The sequence below is a fragment of the Lotus japonicus genome, chromosome 6 (assembly GCF_012489685.1).
Source record: "Lotus japonicus ecotype B-129 chromosome 6, LjGifu_v1.2".
NCBI lineage: Eukaryota > Viridiplantae > Streptophyta > Magnoliopsida > Fabales > Fabaceae > Lotus > Lotus japonicus.
The window spans coordinates 21,074,535-21,088,641 of record NC_080046.1 but is presented as its reverse complement, the minus strand read 5'-3'; the positions used below and the strand labels follow the sequence as shown (position 1 = coordinate 21,088,641).

The 14,107-nt window shown below is 40.1% G+C and overlaps 1 protein-coding gene across 1 annotated transcript; it reads right to left on the bottom strand.

Moving 5' to 3' along the window:
* Positions 1–4,049: 4,049 nt before the first annotated feature.
* On the bottom strand, positions 4,050–4,940 carry LOC130725084 (uncharacterized mitochondrial protein AtMg00810-like). Its single transcript, XM_057576340.1, has one exon. It carries the CDS (start codon positions 4,938–4,940, stop codon positions 4,050–4,052), a length of 891 nt encoding a protein of 296 aa, XP_057432323.1.
* Positions 4,941–14,107: the final 9,167 nt, after the last annotated feature.

The window sequence follows — 14,107 nt, the reverse complement described above, 5'->3', positions numbered from 1 at the left end:
GATTACTGATAGTATAGGCTCACTAGGCCTTAGTGTTCTAATGTTGTATTGAACCGGCACTGAAATTGGTTTACACTTTGGTTAAGAGAGAAATTGGGAAGTGAGAAGGTAGGTTGAGAAAAAGTGGTGAGAATGAAAAAGTTTTATGTTTTTGGATATGATAAAAATAGAGAGATGAGAAAGAGTGAAGTGGAGAAAAGAGAAACAATACTTTTTATATTAACAGATAGTTGTATCCCATATGCCACCATGCATGGGCAAAAAAATTGAATTATTTAAAAAAAAAATACAAAATAGGGGCAAAAAATATTATTTACACAAATGGGTGAACTTGGCCAGTCGGGGGCATATGTGACTAGAAGGTGGGATTCACCCCACTTAGATAGAAAGTACGTAATGCGGGGAAAAACTTTCATGATTTGTATATAAATTTATAATTCAAATTTGAAAGATAACTTCATTCGCATTTCTTTAATGTAAGTAGTCAACATCTTATTATATTTTATGTTGCTCTGTTAGGGTTTTGTCTCCCTAGCAGCCTTACCGTCTACGACGTTTCTACAACCGTCGGGGCGGGTGTTGCTGGTTCTATGGCTTCCATTACTCGCGACCTGGACGTTGGAGGAGAGGAGAGGCTTGATGCTCTCGCAAACGAAAAATCGAAGTCTGCATCTTCGAGAGGTGATGGGTCGAATTTTGGTCGGGGGAGTGGCACGATCTGAGATGCTTCTTGTATGTCGATGGCATCTCTGCTGTTGTTTCTTTAGAGCGGATTCGAGAGCTCTTTTCTTAGCATGGGCGTATCAGGAGGGTGTAAGTGCAGATTCAAAGGAGGCCAAGGAGAAGGTGGCGATTCAGCTTTGTACATATGTCTTCTGTCAACGACGCTGCTGCGACTCGTTCTAAGCTGGACAAAATCCGGATCGACAACGCTTACTTAGCCGTGATAGAGGCCAAGTCTTCTCGTAGGAATGGTATTTCTCCCAGGCTTCCTATCGAAACCTGGCCGCAGGCGTCTCCTTCCTCTGTTGTTTCTCCCAGACTTCCTATTGGAACCATATCGTAGGCTTCTCCTTCCTCTACCGGGGAGTGCCATGGTCGTATGCACCTTGATGAGGTCTTGTTCCCAAAGGTTTTTGGGCAGACCGTGCAGGTTATCGAGGAGCCTTATGGGTCGTTGGTTTCTGTCCATGTTGGGCATGTTATTTCTGTTCCATATACTCCTTCGTCTGTTGGTACCTTGGCTGGTGCAGATCATTCTCAATCTGCCGTGAGGTTTTCGTTAGTCACTTCGCCTAGAGAGGATTTTAAGGTTTACGTTGATGACGATTTGAAGTTTTGCATGAAAGCTGGGTTTGTTTGTGAAAAAGACGAGTTGGATTGGCGTTCATTCGGTGATAATATTCTCTGTGCTATCATTTCTGATTTTGATGCGAGGATGAATGAGTTGAGGGTCACGCCGGATTTAGATTTTGTTGTTCGATCAGAATTTTGGGTCTGTGTTGCAAAATTTGCTCCCCCAAAATTTGGGAGGAATGGAATGGAACAAAAAACTGGTGAACAATTAAAAATATACAATTACAGATTTATCCTCACTAAATTTCTCTTCCTGCATTCTCTTCGGTCATTTTTTTTCCCAGTTTGTTCATCTTGGTCCCCAACTAGCCAATTACGTATATTAAGTGTCCTATGACAGTTTTTTTCAACCAAATTCTCTTCTAAATTGTAATATTACTTGGAATTTTGTAACAGATCTTATTCAATTTGAATTTATATTTAGTTTTATGTTTGAAAAAGAAAACCAAAGTGTTACCGTTAACTGCTACATGAAAATATAAACATACAAATACCGTCTCCATTGATCACAATACAAACCATCCACAAAACAAAACAAAGCAAAATACAGTATAAGAATTGGACACACAAACAAAATGAAATAATGCCAACTGTCTTTCTTCTAAATGAATAATCTAAACAAGAATCAAAGTTTGCTGCATCCTCCTTTAAAATTGGTGTCCACCAATAGGCTGGTAGTGTTTTGCGTTGTAGTTCTTAGTCAATTAATAATTTGACTTGTTATATTCTCATTGTGATGCTTGAAGATGGAAGTAAATGTCACTGTCATCACCATTAACAGGATAGCTTCGATGATGGCCTTTATAATAAGGGTTATATTGGAATAAAAAAATTAAAACTGATTTATCCATCTATTATGCAAACAATAGAGTGGTAGATTTATTCCATTCTATCATAAAGTGTTCGAATAATGGAAAGAGATTTCACTTACATTTCATCCCATTTCATTTTGTTCCATTATGTTCAATTCCGTTCCACTCCATTATGTACCATTAATCCAAACAAAGCTTTTTTTTTTTAGATAAGCCAAATATGATATAAATAAGGAGTACAATGGGTACTCCAACCAAGTACAAGAGAGAACAAGAAAAAAAAACGGAACATAAAAAACAGAACTCTCTGAGGAGCTACAACAGCGAGAAAACGGCTAAGGGGCCACTGTCCACAGATCACATATTACTAAGCCTTAGCACCACATGTGGAATGGGTGAATTCAACCAAATAAAAGCATACATAAGATATCAGCCAAGAATAGAGCTTAATTGATCCTTGGAGATGAGCTGTCATAGCTGTCAAAATTACCAGCTCTTTTCGACCATCATAAACCAGCATAAACCAGTATCTAAGCTCCGGACCAGCAAGCAAATTGCAGATCAATTAACCAGTAACCTGTCAAACTATACCAGCAATAGCAGTTACATTGCCAACAAGAAGAGATGATTCATTCCCAAAACAGCAAGCAAATCATAAGGAATTTATTAGTAACATAGGCTGAGCTTGCCATTCATAAAGGCTGTAATGGAATCCTTTCTTTCTTTCTTTTAGCCAGCTCCAGGATTTAAATTGAATCTCCTCCAACACCTTATCAAACACCAGCTGACCATTCCTGAAAATGATGTTGTTTCTAAGATTCAAGAGTGTCCAACTAACCGCAATCCACACCACCTATGCCCCTTGTTTCTGTGTTTTCGTATACCAAGGGCACACAAACTGTAAGAAATGTTCCTTTCCAGTATTGGTAAGCACAGTAGAAAGCCCGAGCTACTTAAGAATGGCCATCCAAACACTCCATGCCACAGAACACGAAAAGAGAAGATGGGATGAGGATTCCTCAAAGGATGCACAAAGAGGGCATCGCACATCTGCTTGGGGGGAGATAATATTTCTCTTCTTGAGATTGTCGCGGATTTGAAGTCTATCATGGAAGACCTTCCAAGCGAAAGCCAAAGCATTTGAGGGTGCTGGGATGTACCATAGGTTCTTAAACACCTCCTCACCCAAATCCCCTCCCGATTCTTGCAAGCACAAATAAGCAGATTGAACCGTAAAGAATCCTTCTGGGTTGGCTAACCACGCCCAAGTATCAGCCCAATTCTGGAATGGCACAAACGGTTGCAGGTTGATCATCATCTGATTGAGGAGGTCCACTTCACAGTCCCTTAGGGTCCTTCTCCATGAGAAGCAAGCGCCACATCCAAACACCATTTTCCCAACCGCCTACTTCCTTAATGCTGCTATCCTTCTGAATTGATTTTGAAAAGAGCCTTGGATACTGAAGGAAATCAATTCCGTGAATATTATTGATGGGTAAACACCCTATTTATACAATGACATTGTTGACTATTAATAAAAACTAAACCCAAATTAGAGGCATAATTACATAAGAATAAATACAAGAATATTCTATTCTATCACACCCCTGCAGTTGAAGCGGGAGGTTCACCAATGCTGAGACTGGAACGAAAATCATCAAAGAGGACCCGAGGAAGGCCCTTGGTAAATATGTCCGCAATCTGATGGCGGGAAGGAACATGAAGTACGCGAGCCTGGCCATGCGCGAACTTTTCCCGAACAAAGTGGATATCCATCTTTATATGTTTGGTACGCTGATGGTGCACTGGATTTCCAGATAGGTAGATGACACTAACATTGTCACAGTGAACCAATGTTGCCTGAGATAGAGGAAAGTGAAGCTATAGAAGTAAATTACGGATCCAACAGGGCTCGGAGACAACATTAGCAACACCCCGGTATTCAGCTTCAGCGCTAGAGCGAGAGAGGGTGGGTTGCCGCTTGGATGACCAAGAAATGAGGTTGTCACCGAGGAAAACACAGTAACCAGAAGTAGAGCGTCTAGTGTCAAGACATCCCACCCAGTCAGCATCCGTATAAGAAACAAGTTTCTCGATAGGGGAGGGATACAAGTGAAGACTGTAAGTCATAGTGCCACGAACATAGCGTAAGACACGCTTGAGGGCAAGCATATGCTCGGTGTGGGGAGCATGCATGTGCAAGTACACCTGCTGAACAACGTAGGAAATGATAGGACGAGTGAATGTGAGGTACTGTAAGGCACCAGCAAGACTCCGATACAAAGTGGCATCCTCACAAGGAGTCCCAGAAGAAGAGCTGAGCTTCTGCTTGGTGTCAACCGGAGTAGCAGAAGGGTTGCACGACGCCATGCCGGCGCGGGCAATGATCTCACTAGCATAAGTGCTCTGATTGAGGAAAAGGCCACCGACATGTCGAGTAACAGCGATGTCAAGGAAATAACTCAGAGGACCCAAATCCTTCATAGAAAATTCGGATGCAAGAAGTGCCATAAAGGATTTGCGGAGATCATGAGATGAAGCAACGAGGATGATGTCATCAATATATAGCAGAATATAAGCAATGTCAATACCTCGCCAAAAGATAAAAAAGTAATGATCTGAACTGCTGTGTTGGAAACCAATAGAGGAAACATAGTCAGCAAACCGCTGATACCAAGCACGAGGCGCCTGTTTCAAACCATAAAGAGACTTCTTCAGACGATAGACATAGTCTGGGTGCTGAGAGTCGCGGAAACCTAATGGCTGATGCATGTAGACAGTCTCATGGAGATCACCATGCAGAAAGGAATTCTGGAAATCCAACTGATGAATGGGCCAGGATCTGGAGAGAGCAATACTGAGAACTGTCCGTATGGTAGTCGGTTTCACCACGAGGCTGAACGTCTCGTCACAATCCACATCTGCAATCTGAGACCTGCCATCACCTACAAGACGAGCTTTATAACGCTCAAACAAAACATTAGACTGCTTTCTATGGCGAAAAATCCACATACATCAAATAACATTAACATCACAAGGACGAGGAACCAACTCCCTCGTATTATTTCTAATAAGAGCATTAAATTCAGACTGCATAGCGGACTTCCAATTGGGATCGGATAAGGCTTGTTTTGGGTTACGAGGCAAGGGTGAGATGGACGGGTCATCAATAGAGACCGAAAGGCTAAAAGGCCTTTTAGGTTTGGAAATGCCGTGCATGCTACGGGTAGTCATGGTCCGGACAGGTGGTGCAGTTGGGACCGGAGGCAAGGGCAAAGGTGAGAGAGAAGCAGGAGGTGAGACGAGAGCCGATAAGGAAGGCAAAGAGTCAGTGGGACTCGACGGCGGGACCGGAGGGTCGTCGGGAGGACACGGTTTGCCAATGGTGGATCAAAGAAGGAGGGAGGTCCTCGGTGAAACACTCATAAGAGGGGGCAAGACTTAAGGTCAGGTCGGCAAAAAGGAATTTGGTTTCATAAAAAATGACATGCCGCGATATTATTAATTTTCTGTTTGACAAATCATAACATTTATAACCTCTGTGATTCATTGGATACCCTAGAAAAACACACGGAGTCAATCGTGGTTGCAATTTGTTAATTGTAGCGGAAGGAAAGAGAGGAAAACATAGACAACCAAAGACACGTAAGTGTGAGTATGAAGGGTCATGACGATACAACAGCTGAGTAGGAGAATCATTATGAAGAGTCTTGCGGGGTAGAATGTTCAGAAGGTACGTTGCCATTTGAAGGGCATGATGCCATAAAGAAGGAGGAACAGACGAATGAGCCAGGAGGGTGCGGATCATATTGTTTATGGTGCAGATTTTTCGTTCTGCTTTGCCGTTTTGGGAAGAAGTGTGAGGGCAAGAGAAGCGAAAAATAAGACCATTAGCATTACAATACCGGTGAAAAGATTCATTGTCATATTCACGTCCATTATCACATTGGAGACATATGATATTTGCTGAAAAGTGTAGGAAGAGTAGTAAATATGTCATAAACCTGAGATTTCTTACCAATGGGAAACGTCCATAAAAAATCAGTGTGATCATCCAAAAATAAAACGTAATAACGATGACCAGCAGTGCTTAAAATAGGAGACGTCCATAAGTCACTATGCAAAATATCAAATGGCCTCAAAGTAATAGTTTCGGAGGAACTAAAGGGCAACCGAACATGTTTGCCTAAAACACAAGAATCACAAACAGAACTAGAACGCGATGGTTCACAAAAAATAAGTTTATTATTCCTAAGGTGATTTAAAGCTGAGGAAGCAGGATGACCAAAGCGAGTGTGCCAAACACCAGAAGCAAGACCAGCAAAAGGAGAGGAACGAGTGACTGGGTAGAGGTCGCCAAGGCTGTTACATCTCAGGAGAAGCATCCCCGTCTGGAAGTCGGACACCGAGAATTCAAATGGATCAAAAGAAACATAAACATTATTGTCAGTACTGAGTTGTCGCACAGAAATTAAGTTTTTAATACTTCGTGGAGTGTGCAAGACATGATTTAGTGCTAAAGGTTTGTGAGGGGTAGGAATAGAAGTGTGTCCCGAACCCCGAATTGGAATGCCCTGACCACTACCAACCATCATTTTCTGATTTAAATGACTTAGATTAGAATAAGACGTAAGAGTACCTGAGATGCCGTAGTATGGGATGAAGTGCCGGTGTCCATGTACCACGTGTGATCTGGAGGAGTCAAAGACATGGTGTGCATGGCAGCAGCGATATCAGTGGGTGATGGAGAAGAAGTAGCGGCGTAGGCCTGAGGACGCGGACCTAGAACGCTGGGTTGTTGCTGAGGAGCCATGGGACGCGACCATTGAGATGTGGGGTCAGGACAAGGAGGCATGCCCCAAGGGGGAGGAGTCCAACCAGGGGGAGGAGCCCAACCCCAGGGATTCCAGGATGCCTGCGGAGGTGGACGCCATGGTGGAGGAGCTGCAGCAGGGGAGCCAGAAAAGCTAGATGAACCAGGATAGCGGGAGCCACATTTCTTTTTTGGTTTACCAGAACTACCCTGATAATGACGATTTTGCCCTGACCCAGAACGGTGGTTGGAATGTCCCTGATAGTTGCGGTTGGTGGGGCGCTGCTGAGAAGAGTCATCAGAGTCCCGTGGATGGGAAGCAGAGGTGTGCAGAGTCGTCTAAGAGGCAGGGCCTGACATCTTGTCGAGACCAGATTCCTCTAGAATCAGCATGGAGCGGACCTTGAGGAAAGGAGGCAAAGGCTCGCTCTGACGGATCAGGGTGGCAACACCACGAAAAGGCTCAGTGAGACCAAAGACCACCTGTAGAACCAGACGATGGTCGCTGACTCAGGCACCAACATTCCTCAACTGATTAAAAATATGGTTCAGACGCTGACAGTAGGATGAAACATTAGGAAAGTCTCCGTGCGAGTGGAGATGAAATCCTGGTCGAGAGCGACAACACGAGAGTTCTGATTGTCCTCAAACATAGAAGCTATACGGTTCCAAGTAGCCATAGCAGTAGAACCTTTCTCCATAACAGTGGCGAGAAGATCGAAGGACATGGTGGAATAAATCCACTGTTTGACAGTACAGTCAAGATGGGCCCACCGGGCATAGAAGGCATCGGTGCGCGCAGGAGGCTCCATGCCAACTTGAGGAATGATGTGGTGGAGCACTTGAGTGGCGTGAACATGAAATTCAAACAATTCAGCCCACATAGCATAATGATCCTTGTCGATCTCGAGTTTGAAAGGAATGTTGTTTTTGATATTGGTGATAGCAAGCGCCGGATAAAAATCCGACTTGGCAGATGCTGGGCCGGCGCTGGCGGTGGAGCGTCCGATCGACGGATCGGGGCACGGTGGTCCTGTTCGGAGAGGCATGCAGGCACAAGGGGAGAAGACCCTGTGCGGAGTGGGAACGGTTCCTCAAGGAGAGAATTGGAACCGCTAGAGCGAAGGAGACCGGCGGCTGTGGCGACGCTGGAAAAAGAGGTACGCGGCGGCGACGGCGGAGCGGCTGCAATGAGGGAGAGGCAGCGACTGTGGCTAGGTTTGGAGAGAGAAGAAGGAAATAAAATAAAAATAAAAATTAGGTCAGATTTGAAAAGGGGATCTGAACCTGCTCAATGATACCATGAAGGAAATTAATTCCGTGAATATTATTGATGGGTAAACACCCTATTTATACAATGACATTGTTGACTATTAATAAAAACTAAACCCTAATTATAGGCATAATTATATAAGAATAAATACAAGAATATTCTATTTTGTTAGAGTCCCACATTGGCTAGAGATGTGGCCAAGCAATTGCTTATATATGGTTGTGCAAACCTTAACTCTTGAGCTAGCTTTTGGGTTGAGTTAGGCCTCCTTCATGGTATCAGAGCCAATGGTTGTTTGACCATGGGCCTGGGCCCCTATCCTAGATCCATTTGTTGTAGAGACCTCCCATATTTGGGCCACCCGTTTCATTCCACGCTCTAGATGTTCTACACTGGGTGTGAGGGGGTGTGTTAGAGTCCCACATTGGCTAGAGATGTGGCCAAGCAATTGCTTATATATGGTTGTGCAAACCTTAACTCTTGATACCATGAAGGAGACCTAACTCAACCCAAAAGCTAGCTCAAGAGTTAATGTTTGCACAACCATATATAAGCAATTGTTTGGACACATCTCTAGCCAATGTGAGACTCTAACACACCCCCTCACGTCCAGTGTAGAACATCTGGAGCGTGGAATGAAACGGGTGGCCCAAATATGGGAGGTATCCACAATAAATGGATCTAGGATAGGGGCCCAGACCCATGGTCAAACAACCATTGGCTCTGATACCATGAAGGAGGCCTAACTCAACCCAAAAGCTAGCTCAAGAGTTAAGGTTTACACAACCATATATAAGCAATTGCTTGGCCACATCTCTAGCCAATGTGAGACTCTAACAGATATCTCTCAGAAAACTTCAGGTTATTCAGCCACACATCTGACCAGAATCGGGTCTCATTCCCTTCTCCTACTCTCCAACATAAATGGTTTTCGAACCATAAGTCATTACCTTCTGGAAAACATAAATTCTTCAAGTCTTGCCACCAAAGAGAAGCTTTAGAGGGCTTTGAACATATGTACTTAGCACACAATACTTTACACCATAGACTCTCCTTCTCCATCAAGAAGCGCCACCGCCATTTCCCCACAAATGCTTTATTGAATCTACCCATGTCTTTGATCCCCAATCCTCCTTCTTCTTTTGGTTTACATATTCTTTCCCAGCTTAGCCATGCTGTCTTGTTGTGATTATCAGCTCCACCCCATAAAAACCTTCTCATGATTTTATGGCAAGTATCGATAACGAGCATCGGAGCCTTATAAAAAGATAGGAAGAAAAGCGAGATTGATGATAGGACACTCTTTATTAAACAAATCCTTCCACCAAAAGATAACACTTTGTTCTTCCAAGAAGCTAATCGTTTCTTTAGCTTTGAGATCACCGGTTCCCAAAATGCCACCCTTCTAGGATTGCCTCCAACTAAGCAATGAAGAATGGTAGCAAAGTTACTCAAATTCTGATCCTCTAATGATATCCCTATCAGTTTGCTCTTGGAAAAGTTGACCTTCAAACCTGAGGCTAATTCAAAGCATCTCAAGATACACTTCAAGGTCATGACGTTCTGTGTCGATGCCTCCCCAATGAAGAGTGTGTCATCCGCAAACTGTACCATCGAGACTTCCAAATATGAGTTCATTCTGAGCTTGAATCCCGTGAATTTGGCCAGATTAATCGCCTTCTTGAGGAGGCCATTAAGACCTTCTGCTACCACCAGGAACAGGAAAGGTGCTAAAGGATCCCCTTGTCAAAGTCCTTTCCTCATCTTGAATTCCGGGCCGGGACTTCCATTAACTAGCACCGAAACCGAATTGGAACCCAAGCACCCTTTTATCCAGTTTATCCATTTATCACAAAAATTCATCCGCCGAAGCATATACAAGAGAAAGTCTCATCTAACTGAGTCGTAGGCCTTCTCATAATCCACCTTAATTATGATCGTCGGTTTTTTAAGTTCTTGTAGTGCGAATAGCTTTTTTCAAAACTCTTCTAGCATTTCTTCTACTCTTAAAACCTCATTTCAAAACCAATAATTTTCTCAATATCAAACACATTTTAAGAGAGTTCATGAGTCCAACAACAACATTAGTAAAGATTCAACTCCAAAAACCCAAACTTTGTTAACTCCTAGCTCAACATCAAGACCCAACCTTTTAGGGAACTAAATACATAGTTTGAAAGCTCTTTTCATAGGCTACACAATTTATACAAAAACACTTTTCTCAAACCTCGATCAAGTTCAAAATGTACTAACATCAAAATCTCAACCTTTTCTAAAACAACAATAACAAAACCAACATAAGATTTTGAATAACTTAGAAAGAAAACGTGACTCCTTTTTCAAAAAGAAACCATCATCATGAAGCTTAGCTTGAATGCCAACTCTTTTGTGAAGGGATGGAAGGCAAAAGATAAAGATTGGGAGTGATAAAATATGGTGGTTAAGGTTTAGAGGAAGAAGAAGAAGTTCTCTCTCTAACTTTCTCTTTCTTTTCTCTCCAAGCTTCTCTTTCATTCTCTTGGAAAAAAAATTCCGAATTGTTTATGTGAATGGGCTGGCAGTCAAGCACCTATGAAGGGAGAGGAGAGATTACCAACAAATCCCTTTCAAGCTAACTCAAAGTATAGTCTTCTAGTGTTGGCCCACCCAATTAAAATTATAAGCTTGTCTTATTCCACTAACAAAGATTTCTCACTAAGTTCCCTCCTCAAATCTGACCAGATTTCAGATGAATTCGTTTACGAGCCGAACTCGATTCGTTTACAAGCCCAAAACATTACCGGACAAGCTTCTCGACCACATAACAATATTATAATAAAAATTCACCAAATTACGTGTAGATTATTATAATGATAAGGGAAATATTTATTTATCTTTTGAATAATAATTCAATGTCAAAAAGGTGCTCTAGGTGAAAAACACGTCGGTTCGACCGTTTTCCAAAGCGCAGCCGAATTCTCCGACAAACGAAGAATGAAACAGTCGGAAAATAAATTTGATATTAAAAATGAAAATATTATTTCCATTGGGTTAAATCCATCATGCAAAGTTACACAAAAGATCACATTAAACAAGCATTAAGACACTAAACCGAGAAATTATCCGAGTTTATTTCTCTTAGTCAATCCCGAGTCTTACATAAATTTTATACTGCAGCAATGAACGTTAGGTTTTATGTAAGACCCTAAATTAAATAAATAGAAGTATTTATTTAATTTCCATGGTTTGAGCGCCGTGTGATTTTAATCGAATATTTATGTTTGAATTATTAATCGCGTCGGGCATGCGAGAAATATTTTATAGGGTTATTGATTATGTGAAAATTTTGATTGGGTGAATTTAATTTAATTTTTCCATAATTTTTCCGATGAAGGAAAATAATTTTGTTGTCGATGTGTTGTCTTATGCACTGTGTGTGGGTTGTGCGAAATTGTACTCTTATGATTATCATGTGTGGATAATTTTCATGATTGCGATTATTTATGGAGCGAAATTCAAATGCAAAATTAGGTCATAATAATGACAAAAAGTTTGCTTTTTGACCAATTATAGGGTTATTAACTCTTTAGGAGAGGCATACGAATATCATCAACCCTTGATGAGGGGAGATTAAATATTTTGCTAGGTTTTAAAGTGAGTATTAACCTAAGTTAATCTTGTCCTCTTGACTAAGTAAAGATGAGTCATCCCTCCAAGATGGAATCTTTTAGTTGAACTCTTATTGAGTTGTACATTTTATTTATCTTTCTCCTTGTATTGGGTTGAAGTACCCCTTGTACTTCTATTCAATATCTTTCATTGCTTATCAAAAAAAAAAAATTTAAATATGAGTCAAATAGTCTTCTAATAAACAAGGGTTTGTGTCATCAACGTAACTTTCATCGAAGGTAAAAAGATTACCTTTCTTTTTCACTCCATATTTTCACACCACCTTCACTAAGCCTAGGTGCATTGCTTCATCTTTTCATTCTTGCACACTTGAGAGAGATAACTAAAGTGAGAGGTTGAGAGAACAAAAACTTCTCTTCATCTTTTCCTCTACAAACCGCCACCTACCACCACTCATTACAACCTCAAGATCAAACCTTTCTTGCTTGATTTCATCATCGAAGAGGTAGACCTCTTCATCCTCCATCTAGTGATATGCATACTTGAGCATAAAAATGAGTTCTTGATGTTTTGTGATTCAAAGACAAGAAAATATTTTTCATTTCTTATTTCTTTAATGTTGTTGAGCATACCATGAACTACATGTTGATGTGAAAAAGAGTTTAAAAAATTGAGGTTTTGTGAATTTGGCTAGGTTTGAGCAAGAGGAATTCCCATATTAATTGCTCATGCTATGTTTCGGCCATACATGAGCTCTAAGGGTTGAGATTTTTCAAACTTTAATTTAAGCAATTATCCATGTTTCCTATGATGTTTGAATGGCATTAGAAGTGGTTTGGAGAAAAACCATGCTTGATTGCAAATTAAGGTTTTTGGCTGAGGGCATATCCTTGTTTTTGGACTTGATCTTCTTGTTTGAAACTTGTTGAATGTTGATGCATAACTTAGTAGAGTTATTTTTGTGTTTTGATGAATGAAAATGAGTTCTAGGACTAAACTATGCGTTATAGAAAGTTTTAGGGTGAAAACTGTGAACTTTGGAAAGTTTGAGGACTAATGTTGAGTTTCTACAAGTTTAAGGACTTCTTTATAATTATTATTATTTGCTTGAGGATTGGAAGAACCCAAAATAAATAACTAGTTTATCTATTTAATTTCCTTAATTTATAGCAACACATACTATTTTATCAATTATATGCGATTGAAATATTATTCGCGCTACGATGGCGGGAAATATCTTAAGGAATAATCTCCTTTTATTAATTAATTGAGTGTTTCTATTTTTTATTTTCCTGACTCGAATTTGATTGTGATTCATGGAAATTATTTAAATTATAATTGATTTCAAAATATTATATTTTATAGTTTTCTTTGGAAATAAAAATAATATTTAATTAATTTTTCATTACTATTTGTTAGTAATTTTAGTAATTTATATTCCTAAGTTAGATCATATACACTAGTAATTATATATTTCTTTTATGAAGAAGTGACTTACAGTAACGGGTTACTTGTGATAGCCTAGCTTAATGGAATATTCTTTATTTAATTATTAGATCACAAGTTCTGTACATGAATTTCTTATTTGAAACGGTGTTCATTTCTTTATCTACAACTTCTTTATTATGTTTCTTTATAAATAATTTCAGGTAGATGATTTAGCTTCACTAGTAGGAGTGAGATGTTCTTACTCCGCAAGTTACCAAACTCAAAATCATGGACCGCCAACTTCTATTTAGTTCTAGTTAGGATTTTGTTTAATCTCCTACACACACTTTAATTAAAAGTTACTTATTATGTAATATTGAACATTTGTGTTGTGAATTGTACTTGATCCCCTATACTCTTTTAAGATTTACTTATTTACGATTATTAATCTTGGCTTGGACTAGTCCTAAAACTCATTTTCTTCTTACTTATACTCAGGTGGTTTTGGATCCAAAAGCAAGCATGTTTGGAAAAATTCATCCACCTTAAACTTAATAAAGATGATTTTGTTGAAACTATTGGTTCTTTATTACTCTTCACATTTCACTACCATGAATTAAACATCTCCTAGATGAAATTGTCATCCATTTAAACCCCTCATATCAGCATACAAAATTAAAGAAAATTATAGGAATTTAGTATTTTAAGATAACCTTCTTGAATTAATGACTACCCAAATGTGGAGTTATTAGTAATTATATTTTTCTTTTATGAAGAAGTGACTTAATATTCTTTATTTAATTGTTAGATCACATG